Source organism: Schistocerca gregaria, chromosome 2 (genome assembly GCF_023897955.1).
Source record: "Schistocerca gregaria isolate iqSchGreg1 chromosome 2, iqSchGreg1.2, whole genome shotgun sequence".
NCBI classification, from domain to species: domain Eukaryota; kingdom Metazoa; phylum Arthropoda; class Insecta; order Orthoptera; family Acrididae; genus Schistocerca; species Schistocerca gregaria.
This window is the reverse complement of record NC_064921.1, coordinates 228,825,150-228,838,866: the sequence shown is the minus strand read 5'-3', so window position 1 is coordinate 228,838,866 and position 13,717 is coordinate 228,825,150. Positions and strand designations below refer to the sequence as shown.

At 34.7% G+C, this 13,717-nt stretch overlaps 1 protein-coding gene across 2 annotated transcripts in view; it reads right to left on the bottom strand.

Moving 5' to 3' along the window:
* The window catches only part of LOC126336747 (protein bric-a-brac 1-like), a 174,579-nt gene that overhangs the window by 56,962 nt on the left and 103,900 nt on the right, over nt 1–13,717 (bottom strand). For both annotated transcript variants that reach the window (XM_050000746.1, XM_050000747.1), the window contains exon 5: nt 245–295. In XM_050000746.1, coding sequence (XP_049856703.1) covers nt 245–295 — 51 coding nt within the window. The remainder of the gene's footprint in view (nt 1–244; nt 296–13,717) is intronic.

Genomic DNA, 13,717 nt, shown 5'->3' with positions numbered 1-13,717 from the left:
ACTGGCTGACCAATTTCAATATTGGGAGAGATGCTTAACATACACATGCAAGTATGTAATGACCTTTTTCTTTTCCTTTATTCAACGATGTTTACTTTTATGCAATTTATTTGTTCTGTCCCACACTGAATGAATCACCCTAAAACTCATAAAACTCATCATTGACAGAATATTCATGCTGTGTGTTACATTTATGGGAGCACCTGGTGTATTTATAGGACATTTCATGCAATGGAAAACCTACCTGGTAAAGCTTCAGTATTCACGTCAATTGTTGTTTCTGACTTGGTGTTCCCTGTGGAAAACAAAAATTCAAATGAACTAAATATACTTCACACATTAGTGTTATGAAACTGAAATTACAAAGCAAAAGAAATAACTAATGGTAAACATAGAAACAGAAGGGGGTTGGGGGAGAAAGTGTTTACAATGGAACTAAAATAAAATCAGACAAATGCAAAATGTAATCAGCATACATCCTTTATTTTCAATCTCTTGGGACAAAAAATACAACAATAGGACCCACTCCCTTCAGGGAAGTATACATTACAAAAGGGATCTACATTACACATCACTGAAAACAATTAGTTAAGCCTCAACCTTCGCCTCTCTTAATTTTGGAACATTATTGCAATGATTGCATCAAAGGTACATAAATTGTCAACAAATCAAACAAAACATATCAATAATACTGAAAGTGAAGTATTATCAGCATAATTTAATTACATAGCAAACAATGTATGGCCAATATATGAACTACAACCACACAGTTAAAGAAAATGTCTCATGAATACTGCATATGCTCCAATTTAATATACATTAAAATTTTAAACATAAAAGAGAAGAACCATTTCTAGAACTTATGTACTAATAACAACATTTACCAACATAAATAAATTGCTTTCACAACCATAATGAGATTCATGAGTATTTGTGGAGGTGAAAAATGAACCTTTTGTTTGTTAAGACTGTCAGCAGGTCAACCAGACAAAGAAAATTCGTAAGATCTTGAATAACAAACTGAAGTAAGGAAGTACAAAACAGAAACCACATCAACAGAGATTTCAATAAAGTCATCATATCACGTTAATAAGCAAAAAGAGATGTATCTGAGTGCCACTTAGAAATAGTTCTGGTTTCACTGGTGGCTGCTAATAATGTTCTGAGAAAGTTAGGCAGTTCTGTTTTCAAGAAATTAACATGATTCAGAGAGATATATATATATATATATATATATATATATATATATATATATATATATATATATATATATATATATATATATATATATATATATGTGCAGGGGGGGGGGGGGGGGAGGGGAGCTCAGAGAAACGTTCATAACAGAAAATTTCAAACTAAACACATTCTTCATTAATAAGCAAAAAAGGTGAAAAAAGCTTTGGAAGGAAAGACAGAATCTAATAGCATGTAGTACTTTAAAACAGCAAAAAATTTGAACTGCAGCCTCTGAAAAATAAAAAAATGTTTTTCAGCTCACTTCTGTGCCTGTAATGTGGTTAATGATCATTTTCAAAATACGAATGTTACATCCTCATTTTTGCTACTGATTTCTATCATAACCAATGTCACAACAAACAGATGCCTCATTCTGCAAAGTGTTTAAACAGACTAAAGTCAAAATCCACACTTCAAGATTCTCCAAACCATTCACTGGATAAAATAAATAAATAAATAAATAAGGTGCTAAGAAACAGAAAACATGACATTTGCTTCATGTCATCTCTGTGAAGAGCATTTAAGCCAATACAACTATTTGTACAAGGATTTGAAATTAGGTAAACAATAAAGAAAAATGATGAAAGACAACCACTGATTGGAGTGTGGCACATGTAACAGAATATGTCTCTCAATTTTGTGAACATTACCTTTTCAGTCCTCATTTACTACTTCCACTGGGAGTCTCCACTTTTGTCATGCTCCCAACCCACTTATTGACACATATGTCTTACCCTTTCCCTGCTGCCCCCTGCTTCCCTATTTCCTCACTCTTGTCAAACTGACTAAGCACTCAACCAGTCAGTGACCCAATGCCCGTGAGTTGGTGTGTTTGGCTGTCCTATGGCTGTGCATGAGAGTGTGTACTTGCACTACACAAAGAGAGAGAACTCTGTAAGCTGGTAACATCTCTGAACATTATGTTTTTCTATGCCCCATGCAGCACTCAGTCCTGAGAATCATCGTCTTTCCTCACTTTTGTTTCTTTTTTCCATCCTGGATTTTTAAATATAGTAATTTTACAAACTAATGACTTTTAAAATATAGTTGCCATCATCATCTGACATTATGAATTAGTAGGCATAATCGTAATATATTTGGCACATTCCATGCAATATTTTTATGTAGTAGCAGACAAAGATGCTCGTTTAAAGCAATGAATGTAACTCTGGATGTATGAGAGTCAAATTTATACATTAAACTAGTTTTAGTATACTCAACACAACCCAAATTATATTTCCGCAATGTGTTGTCTTCCATAAACAAAGCAGCCCAGCTTGCTCATCTGGTCTGATGCCACTTAGTTATGGGTCTCCAGCTACACTTGAAGGAACAGGAAAATGCACTAAGTTAAGAACTCTCTCTCTATGTCTAGAACAAGTACAACCTTTCCCCCCGCCCCCCAAACACACACACAAGCATGCATACATATCCACAGCTATGGCTACCACGAATGGGAAAATGTATAAGATACAGTGTTAATCTTAGTTTCTATGTGCCACTATGATTCATCTGTAGATGTATACTGTGTTCTTCCTTCCCTTTTTATTGGATAACTGTTTAATGATTAGATAACATCTTTGGATGTTGAAGATCTTATTTTCCATACTACTAAACAAGCCATGGAGGCCAAAAGGTACTGACTGGCCGCTGTGTCATCCTCAGCCCACAGGCATCACCGGATGCAGTCAAGTAGCTCCTCAGTTTGCCTCACAAGGGCTGAGTGCACCCCCCTTGCCAACAGTGCCTAGCAGACTGGATGGTCACCCATCCAAGAGCTAGCCCAGCCTGACAGCACTTAACTTCGGTGATCGGACGGGAACTGATGTTACAGCAACACAGCCACTGGCTTGCAATTTTCATGCTAGCTAAAAATTAGGTCTTATACAAGGCACGATTTGTTTATTTTTGCTTTGCCCAAACATATTAAAGCACTTTCTCAGTTGTCTTCAGTGGGTTTGTTTATTATTCCATCTCACATGATACTAGCTGTTATTTTGTGTGGGTACTCCCCCTCCCCCCCTCCCCCCTCTCCTCCCAAAGCATTCATTCTACAGCTTGTCACTGTTTTTCATTCTGTAGTCTTGTTTTCCACTGGTTTAAACATATTAAAACAATGGGGAACAATACTACAGGTTTACCACTAAGACAAGCTATAGAATGCAAGGTAGCTCAAATAACAGACAGTGTCATGTAAGACAGAACAAAAATCACTGAAGATAGGATAGAAAGCAATCAAACATGTTTGGCTAAAGCAAAACTACACAAATCGTGTCTTGTATAACAATAACAACAATAATAAGGTGAAATTTTCACAATTTAAAACTTAGAATATCTACACAGCAATTCCTCACTTGAAACTGCATTTGTTTCTATTTTTTATTACTTCTCCCTCATTCTTGGATTCATGCTACAAGATGGGTTTTCAGCAGCAGCATGAGGCACACACCACATCCATAAACACACTTTCAAATGGTTAATCTTGTGACTGATTGTTATTTGTTTTATTAATTTTATCGAAGATGCCAAAAAATATAGAAGCAGTGAGAGATTCACTGCCATCTTGCTGGTGTTCTGGTCAGTTTACCTGGAGACTACTGCTCGGGTTCCAGGTTTTTTAAATTGCTTTCTTCTCTGTTATGTCTTATATGAATGAGTCTGGTTGAGGATATAGATCATAATTACTACTACTATTTATTTAAATTGACAAGGGTTATCAAAAACTCATAGATCATACACAAACAAGGAGGGAATTGAAGTGCATGAGCAAATGCAGAATCAAAGACAGTTGAATGACTGTTGGAGAAGAGGGACTCACACAGAAGATCACAAATCTGCCCATGGTATATGAGGGGAGAAAAAACGCATTATAAAAGAGTGTCTCAGTCATTTGGGTGCCACAAAGAGACCAGCAGGAAATATCATCAAAATATTGTTTCCATTAAACACAATGCACTGGATCTACCAAGCGAACAAAATTAGATACATACTTATACTACACTACTGTGTAAAAGTTATTTTAATTACACCTCTGAAGCACCTTAATAATAATAGTGTTCTTTCTCAAAGTAAAATAATTTCAAGAAATAACTTATACCATCTAGTTTTTACACTTTTTAATATAATTACCATTTGAAAAACAGCAGAAAGATTAAAGTTATGATACAGTAGTAACAAATCAAATACAAGTCTTTAGTTCTGCCCTTCTCATCATGTCTGTGTAACTCAGAATGAATGACAATTATTAGAAGACTAATGCCATCTTCAGCAAGCATGTCATTTTGTGATAACAACATGACGTGATGTAAAATGTGGCTTGCACATGGAAGCAAGCATAATTCAAGCAGTTACTAGACAACAGATAAACAGCAACAATAAAAATAAACAAACAACAACAATAACAAAGGGAAACGACCCAAAGCAAACATGGTTTCTGCAGTGAATCACAAAGCAATGGGATACCAGTGACAACAAAAATGTGCTTCATAATTGAATCAGAAATTCATTGGTATTTTTCTTTCACAGGACCAGATTCCAGCAGTACAACAAAGCACAGGTTACAAATGCAAAAATTAATGAAGAAAAAAAACATTTCTGATGAAATATAAACTGGAAAATGAATGCTCACACTTTCAGTGCTTTGACTTTTTAAAGGCTCTTAAAAAGCCATAAACACATTAGACATTTTACAAAGAATTGCAGTGATAAATGCTGACAGTAAAGCAACATTACATTCTTTGCGGAATCCAAACCATCACAAAAGCCTAATAGTGATAACAAGAAATCAGATGAGAATGTTGCAAAAAAGAATTGGGTTATACACTTTTGCTCAGATAAAGTTCACATACGCGTATATGAAAATGAACTTGTGGACAAGCTGGCAAACAGGGTATCCAGATCACATGAGGAAATTAGTTTTATGAAGCATGCCAATATCTTTGTGAAATAAATCTCACAAAAAGCGGTTCTGAAAAAATAAGAGAAAGGGGGACAAAGATTACAAAAGAAATTGTTATAAAAGAATATTTTCCAACAGTGCAGTAGACTGGTGATCAGATTGCCAATATCCCTTAATTTCACACCAATATTAATGGGAGATGGAAAACTGAAGGCTTACAACCATCAACTCAGCATAACCAACTACGCCATATGTCCATACACTGTAGGAAACTCTAGAGCACATGTTACTGGAATGCAGTAACTTGGACAGGCAGAGAAACAGACTATTAAAAGTGTAATAATGAAGGGCGTAAACTGGCCAACAAGCAAAAATGAATTGGAACAGCTCTTTTCAAAAGACTTCTATAAATTATGTAATTCAATAGAATTTCCAATTTCAGTCACCAATTGCAAAACAAACTCTGTAGTAATTTTATGCCAGTAACCATTTTTCGAGACATTACACAATATTTAAAATATTGTTTGTGTATCTACAACAAAGGTAGTAATTAAGAAAACAAACAAATCTAGTTTTACTGTAAGCAATGGAGGATGTTAATAAAATAATAACAGTGATGATGACGATGATGAATGTGAACACAAAACTCACGACAGAATATCAGATCAAAAGAATGACATTGTTTGTTTGATATAATTTCTTTCATCCCACAGTGAACTGCAGTACTCATTTTTGTATATTTTTGTACACTGTTGTTATTGTATAGTTGTCAAAAGCTCTTTCACCTTATGAGCTACATAGAACTACCAGTAGGCAGAATGCTGAAAAAGGTGTGTGTGGATCTAATAACAGATGATTATTATGGTAACAGTATTTTTGTTACATTCCTTTCCCTTTATCATTAAAAAGGGTGAATTTCTTAAAACAAATATTCTGAAACCACACCACAACAAAGAACAGGCAGTTATAAAAGAGCCAAATGATATGACAAGAAAATAAATTTAATCCCAGATGAGAAATGACTGAGCAATCCTTGCAAATGAAAAGAAATTGTGCACCTTAAGGTCTTTAAAACTTCTACTATAATATGCAGTTAAGGAAAAGGGTTATATATATTATGTTCAAATTATTTTCTCACAGACCTAATGATGGCTGAGGAAATCAAAGAGGTCCGCTTCACATTTTTGAGGACAAATAATGAAATATTTTGCAGGAAGCAGGGGTTTCAGTTTGAAAAGCCAATATTAATGGCTGTGAGAGAAGTGTATTCCGCAGGTGCCTTCACGATACTGCCTTACAAGGAGGATGATGCAGTGACTGCTAAGCCTAATCATATGGACCCCAGATATACCCCTGAAGTTTATACAGTAAAAAACAATTTTTTTCCCTCCGTTACTAGATTTCATTATTTCCAACTGCTAATGACTGGATTAATTACAGCATTTCCCTTACACAATATCTGATAAGATTACAAATATAAATCACCCTTGCTGTTTTTTATTTACTCATTTTGTACCCTTTACTAAGCTTCTCGCTGGAAGTCAATGAATCAGTTTCTATGTACCTTCTAGTAAAATTAATGTTTTTATTATTTATTCTATCCAGAAACTACTTAAATTGATATAAATGAACACTGCCATTACTTTCAATAGCTGTATGTGTTCAGCTTTTACCCTGTGAAATAATTTTACAGTTATTCCAGAAAGCTTCTCAGTTATGGCACAGCATTGAGACAGACAGAGGGGGGTGTTTCAAACGCATCATAACAGAAATACTTGGAACTAAAAATGCTGCCTTACTTGTGGCAAAGAGAAAGAATAATGGAACTGGAAATCAAATTACATTTTATCATTTATCAAAGATGTGGAAGTTTCTTTTTCATATAGACACTGACCCAATATATCAGTGGGACGTGAAGGGATGTCAAGAATCTGTAGGCAAAGCCCAGCGTTACTTGAAGAATACAAGTAAATGATAACATACATCATTTGTGGAGCATGCCACAATTTTATTCATATTCAATTTTGAACTGGGTCAAAGGCATTCCCCTGGCTCCATCCCTGGTAACATTCCATTTTTATACACTCCTTTAACAAATTGAAATTTCACTTGCATTTTTTAAAGAAACTATGTTTCAATTTTACACTCTAATGTTTAACACTATTTTCTTTTTTACAAATAGTAAAGGGTACAGAAATCAGTTGCAATTAAGTTTATTGCATACGTAGATTTTGGTCACTGTGTTGCCAGCATCAGAGCAGGAAATGAAAGTTAAAACACTTTTATATGCACATATTCTTAGCTGGACTATTCATGTCACAACAGATAGAGTTTGACCTCTTGATATGAAAAGGCCAGCTGGAACTATGTGCACGTGGAAGTGTTTTTAATGTTTGAACTTACAATTACCGCACAGTGACCAAAACTAAACACACAATAAACACCATTGCAACTGAAACTTCCTGGCAGATTAAAGCTGTGTACCAGACCGAGACTCGAACTTGGGACCTTTGCCTTTCACGGGCAAGTGCTCTACCGTCTGAGCTACTCAAGCATGACTTACGCCCCGTCCTCACATCTTTACTTCTGCCACTACCTCATCTCCTACCTTCCAAGCTTTACAGAAGCTCTCCGGCGAACCTGCAGAATTAGCACTCCTGAAAGAAAGGATATTGCGGAGACATGACTCAGCCACAGCCTCAGGGATGTTTCCAGAATGAGATTTTCACTCTGCAGCGGAGTGTGCGCTGATATGAAACTTCCTGGAATATTAAAACTGTGTGCTGGACCGAGACTAGAACTCGAGACCTTTGCCTTTTGCGGGCAAGGTAGCTCAGACGGTAGAGCACTTGCCAAGAAAGGCAAAGGTCTCGAGTTTTAGTCTCGGTCCAGCACACAGTTTTAATATGCCAGTAAGTTTCATTTCAGCACACACTCTGCTGCAGAGTGAGAATCTCATTCTGGAACCACTGCAACTGATTGCAGTATCCTTTACTACTTGAGGTGAATACAGCTGCTGGGTACAACTGTTTCCCTATGGAATCAAATCTGCTTTTCTTCTCAGCCACAATTCTAGATTTTCTTAAACATAACATAGTTTCCCTTTTAACTGATGTCATTGTCACAACTTAAGTAAAATTAACCATTTTGTTCCCCATACTCTTATTAGGTTAGCTTTCATACATTTAGGAAACTGTACAATGCTTTAAAAAACCCCTCCTAAAACGGGTGGAGTTGGGAAGGAATACCACATCTACACTTTATAAATAACATTTCTTACACAGCATAGCATCAACTCAACCTCATGAAATCAACTAGGCACAAAAAGAAAATGAAAGGAATTAATTAATAATATTTAAAAGCTGCATGAAAAATAAAATATATAACTGTTCTGTAGAAACCAAAATGTTACACATGCTAAAAAAATGTCAGAATTACATACACTTTGTGACATCTTTCAGGTCCTTTAGTGACTGATGACTCGTAGTTATTAATTGTGTTCCCTACATATGTAGTCACTCAACAAACGGAAAAAACGAAAAAGTTGATGTCCAATAACATTTTTCTTGTACAGTCTAAAGGATGTATCTGTAGGTACAACAGTCTTAGTCTTTTAAGACACAAAGCATTACTCAATAATGAAACACTGCTGACAATCCCAAATGCTTGTGATGCTGCTAAATTTATGCAATAGGTCATTTTTGCTTTCAGAAATTAACTAGTCCATGGCTAACATATCCATTCTAGATGCAATACATATCACAATTTCTATACTGATTAACATGTAAATGAATACTGATTTTCTTCTATAAATATATTCTCTAAACATATAGTATAAATATACATATAATACATTTAGTTCACTCTATTAACATGGACTGCTGCTACTTACATCATGCATGGTGTATTATAATGCACAATTTTAATGGGCAATTTGCAGCTATATTACTTGTATCAATGCCATACTGAAATATGTTCAGTGTAGCCTTCTTCCATTTCTGATCATATTACTGTATATTCTATCAAACTGTCAAAAAATAAATACAGCATATTTTTTTAAAACTTTTCATTGGCACATATTCCTCACATACCCGGATGGCAGTTGTCACATGGAGCTTAAGTTTCTAATTAGTGAAGTACAAAGCAGCCCAAACCAGAAGAGAAATAATGAATTTGTGTTTTGGCGCAAGAGTGTACACACTGTATGCTGTGCATCTTACATACAGCAACTATTAACTTCATTATCTGTGCTAAATAGTATTTCTATGGCTGTGCAGCTCAGCAGAATGTTTCTATACAAATTACTCTTGTCTTATGTATACAGAAATGAAATTTTCCACAACTTTTAGTACACGTAAGCTGCATAATGAAACCAAAGTAGAAAAAAAGTACTGGAGTTTTTCAGCAGAAACAACAGTTTTGGAAAAATGTATTCCTTGTCTTCTCTGACAGACTTTACAAAAATAATTTCTAGCTTAATAACACGACTTCCATGTCAGATAAATCTGTCAGAGGTATGGCAGGTGGCCAAGTTCCACCAAAGTGAAAATTTTCCACAATCTGTATGCACATTTAATCCACTAACTCTTTCTTATTACACTTTTGTCTATTACAATGCACAAAAAATAAACTAACAAATCTCATTTGTGTTACAAACATTTTTGTACAGATATGTGAAGTAAGTGTAATGAAACCACCAGTGTTTTTAAACATGTCTTCAGACTGCAGAAAATCTTCAAGACAGCAGATTTTAGTTGTTTGCAGTGGAGAGAAATGTTTTAAAACAAATGCACTGTGCCACTAATAATAACCCTCTGTTTTTATAGTTTATAACTACTTATGAAGCTTGTTTGAAAGTACTGCCAACCATGATAAACAAACAATACATTGTTTAAAAAAAACTTCTATTACAACAGAGGTTGAGAACATGATAGCTGATTGGGACAACTGTACAAAATTTTGAAATTTTATATGGTTGGTTAAATTGCTTACAACTAATGGTGGATGTGGATCACAAAAATGTTGAAAGTTCTTACAAATCAGCTATAATGTTATCATTAGCTTCCATTACTGAAGAAGTTAATTCTACCTAATGTTTGTATCACCTGTAGGTTTAAGACACCATCAGTGAAACTATCACGAAAGCCACTTTTAACTTTACCCTATGGAAACTGATCTAACATTCATATTTTTGCTATAAAAGCATTTCAAATTTCTAAACACGCTAGTTCACAGGATGCCTGTTCTGTTTCGGAAAAGACATTCTCTCTTGTGGAGGCTTTGGTATTAGGTGGGTTAAGTGTCGGACTATAAATTGAAATGTCTGGAGTTTGATTTCCAGATAGTCCAATGGCTTTTTCTCTCATTTAATACTTCATTCACCTCTGGTGTGTTTTGTTAATGGAAAAAATACAATGTACCACCATGCTCGGGAGTCTACATTTCCAGTAGGTCCCCTGCTAATTGGTTTGTTCTAAGGTTGGAGAAAGCATACATTGATTAGTGAAGAACTCTGTTGTGATCATCTCAACCATATTCCCCTTGAAATACTGTGGAAATTCTAAAAACTGTCATACTTAGAAATTGAGACAGCAACCTCCATGAAATGTTGCATAAATTATGTGATTATATTTATTATATTTCACATAGATAGAAACTGAAGATGGGGATGGAATGACATGGACACCCTATTATCAAATGCAGACAGAGAACTTGAGAGGTTTTTAAAGCATTAACGTTCTATGACAATGTACATCTGCTCAGTCAGACAGTTATCGTATGTGCCAAAATATTAAGCAGAAATTAACTCAAATAGAATGTCAATGCTTGCAATTTTAAGTGGTAATACACATTTTCTCCACCTACTTTGCTCTATGTTCACAAGCAACCACAGTTCAGATCATATCACATCAGTACAATTGATTCATGGTTTATTTCTCAAAAGTGATTTGGGCGTGGGAAATTGTAGTTTCATGTTCCTATTATTTGCAGTTCATTTCTGGTTTTACTTCTTGTATAACACAACCAACATATATAATTTGATCTCATGAAACTCTTGCAAAATCACTATTATGAGTTGCTGGAATCATACTTTTGGATTTTGAAAGCTAGCTGCTGGAGGTAACTGAAAAAATTTACAGGTTTCATAACAAGAAAAAGTAAATTATGATGTAGTACAGAAAATTGCAGATCAGAGTGTGAATTTCCTGGACATCTAAACATTTGTATAATTTTAGTGACACAAATAATACTACATACAAAAGTAACTAAATTCCTGTGTCATCAAGGAGATAAAGAAATACTGATGCCTGACAGTAGAACAACAAAAATTTCTGTAGAAAAAAGCGCAAAAAGTAGGTGTCTCAGGCCACTTACAAGCAGCTCACACCTTATCCACAGTGGGTTTTTACATCTCAGCACAAACAGAGTGATGATAGATGGAAGTTTCAAGTTACAATAAACACAGGTAATTGAAAATGACACAATCAATAAAATATTCTGGGCTATTATGCCATGGTGAAATCCCTTCGACCAAGGCATAACAGCCCGGAGTATTTTTATAAATTGTGACAATTCCGGACATAAATGTTTACATTTCACAATTAAAAATGAGCTAAACTGAAGCTAATAGATCAATAAAATCTTATAGATTAATCCTACAATTTTATTCAAAAGCAGTACTGGGATAAAAGAAACACAAACGCACACACTTTTGTAGAAATATCATGGGTAAAGCGTATTGAAAATGGAAAAGGTATTGGAAAGCAAAAAAATTCTTGTTATAAGCTCAAAATTTTTCACCACAGGGGTTACTATAAGGTTGGAAAAATGTGCTTATAACTTTTCTGTACACTGAGATGGTACACCGTAAGTTGGGAAAATAGTGAGGGTGACAATGGAAGATTAATAGTTGGCAATAAAATAAACATAGGAAATAAAGACAGAAATCAAAAAATTTAAATAATGGGGAATCTGAAAAAAAAATTTAGATTAACTGCAAGAAACAATTGGGGAAAAAGATGAAAATAACACTCAGAGGTATGAACAAAAGAAACAAAAGAGAAGAAGAAGGGAGAGGGGTTTATATTTAAGACAAGACAAGCAGTACTAATTACACAATATACTTATGTTTAAAGGCTAGAATAAAATAACTATACGACTGAGAGGCTGCAGTGGCAAGTGAGAATGAGTAGAAGAATACGGCACTTGAGAAGCAACTATGACCGGCTGGCAACTTGCCTCCTACCACTCAATTCACTGAAATGTCACTCACAAAATTATTTTAATTTAAATATAACAAAAGGACTGCGTAATAATCACATTAATAAATGAAAATTATGACTTAACATCTCATTGATGATGGGGTTATTAGAGACAGTGGGTAAGGTCAACTGGACAAGAAGGGGGAAAGAAATCATCTCTTTAATTCCACTTTCACTTAAAGTGATTTTGGGAAAAATGAAAAAGCCTAAATATGGATAGATAAATGGGAATTTAAACCCAGTGCCTCACAAATGTGAGACCACTGTCTTCATGACTGTGTCACCTTAATCATTACGATCATATTCAGGAGTGTTCAGCTTAAACGTAGAGGAAATACAAAAGGAAATACACCAACAGGCGTGCAACGAATTCCCAAAGTGAAATTGGAAGGAATAATGCATAAAATTTGACAGTGTACAAATGGGAATACATTTTTTTAAACAAAGAACATGTCAAAATAAGCAAAGACAGCACAAACAAACGTAGCTTTCCCTCTGTATCTAATGTAGAGGTAAAAGGAACAGATACAAAGCAAACTACAACAAGAGTATTTCTTTAGGGTGGAGTGGGGGAGCTGTATAATTAAATACTTGCGGGTGTGCAGAAAAGTAGATAAATAGATGGATGAAACAAATTATTAACAGGAAACAAAAACTCAGGAAATTTTTTGAGGGTCAGTGGCTATTATTGCAGTATTTCTTGTTCATCTGTTCCAAATAAATAAATGAAGTATGTTTGTAAAAGTGCTGGAAACATTTCCATGACTATATAATGATATTCAAGAACACAGTGGTATATAATACTTCTGTAACAGCTCAGTACTAGAGACCTAGATGAATGGGCTATTAGAAGACCCATGATCCACTGCCTTACTAAATGAAGATTATGACTTATTCCAGTGTGTCAAGATTGCTCATTATTGTAAGCAAGATCTTCTATCGAGTTACCTATTACTTTCCTCACAATAAGTTTTCGCTTACAGCCTTTTTAGATACACACTACACTTTCCTTAGAGTCTCTGAATGGCAGACAGTAAATTATCTCCAACCTGCCATTCGGATGAAATTTTACATACTTTAGATATCTTATTAGCTTTACTTTTCATTCTCAAAAGTGGCTGGCTGGTAATCACAACACAAGACCTTTCTTCAGATAAATTATTAGACCTTTTTTCAGATAAATTATTTTAGTTGTACCATGCCTGTAGCAGATTTTCCAGTTTCAGAGTGATTTGTAAGCTGAAAATCTAAATTTATGCAAAGTGATACTTTTACTTTGTTCACAAAATATATTTGTACTGTAGAAAATATGAGTGTC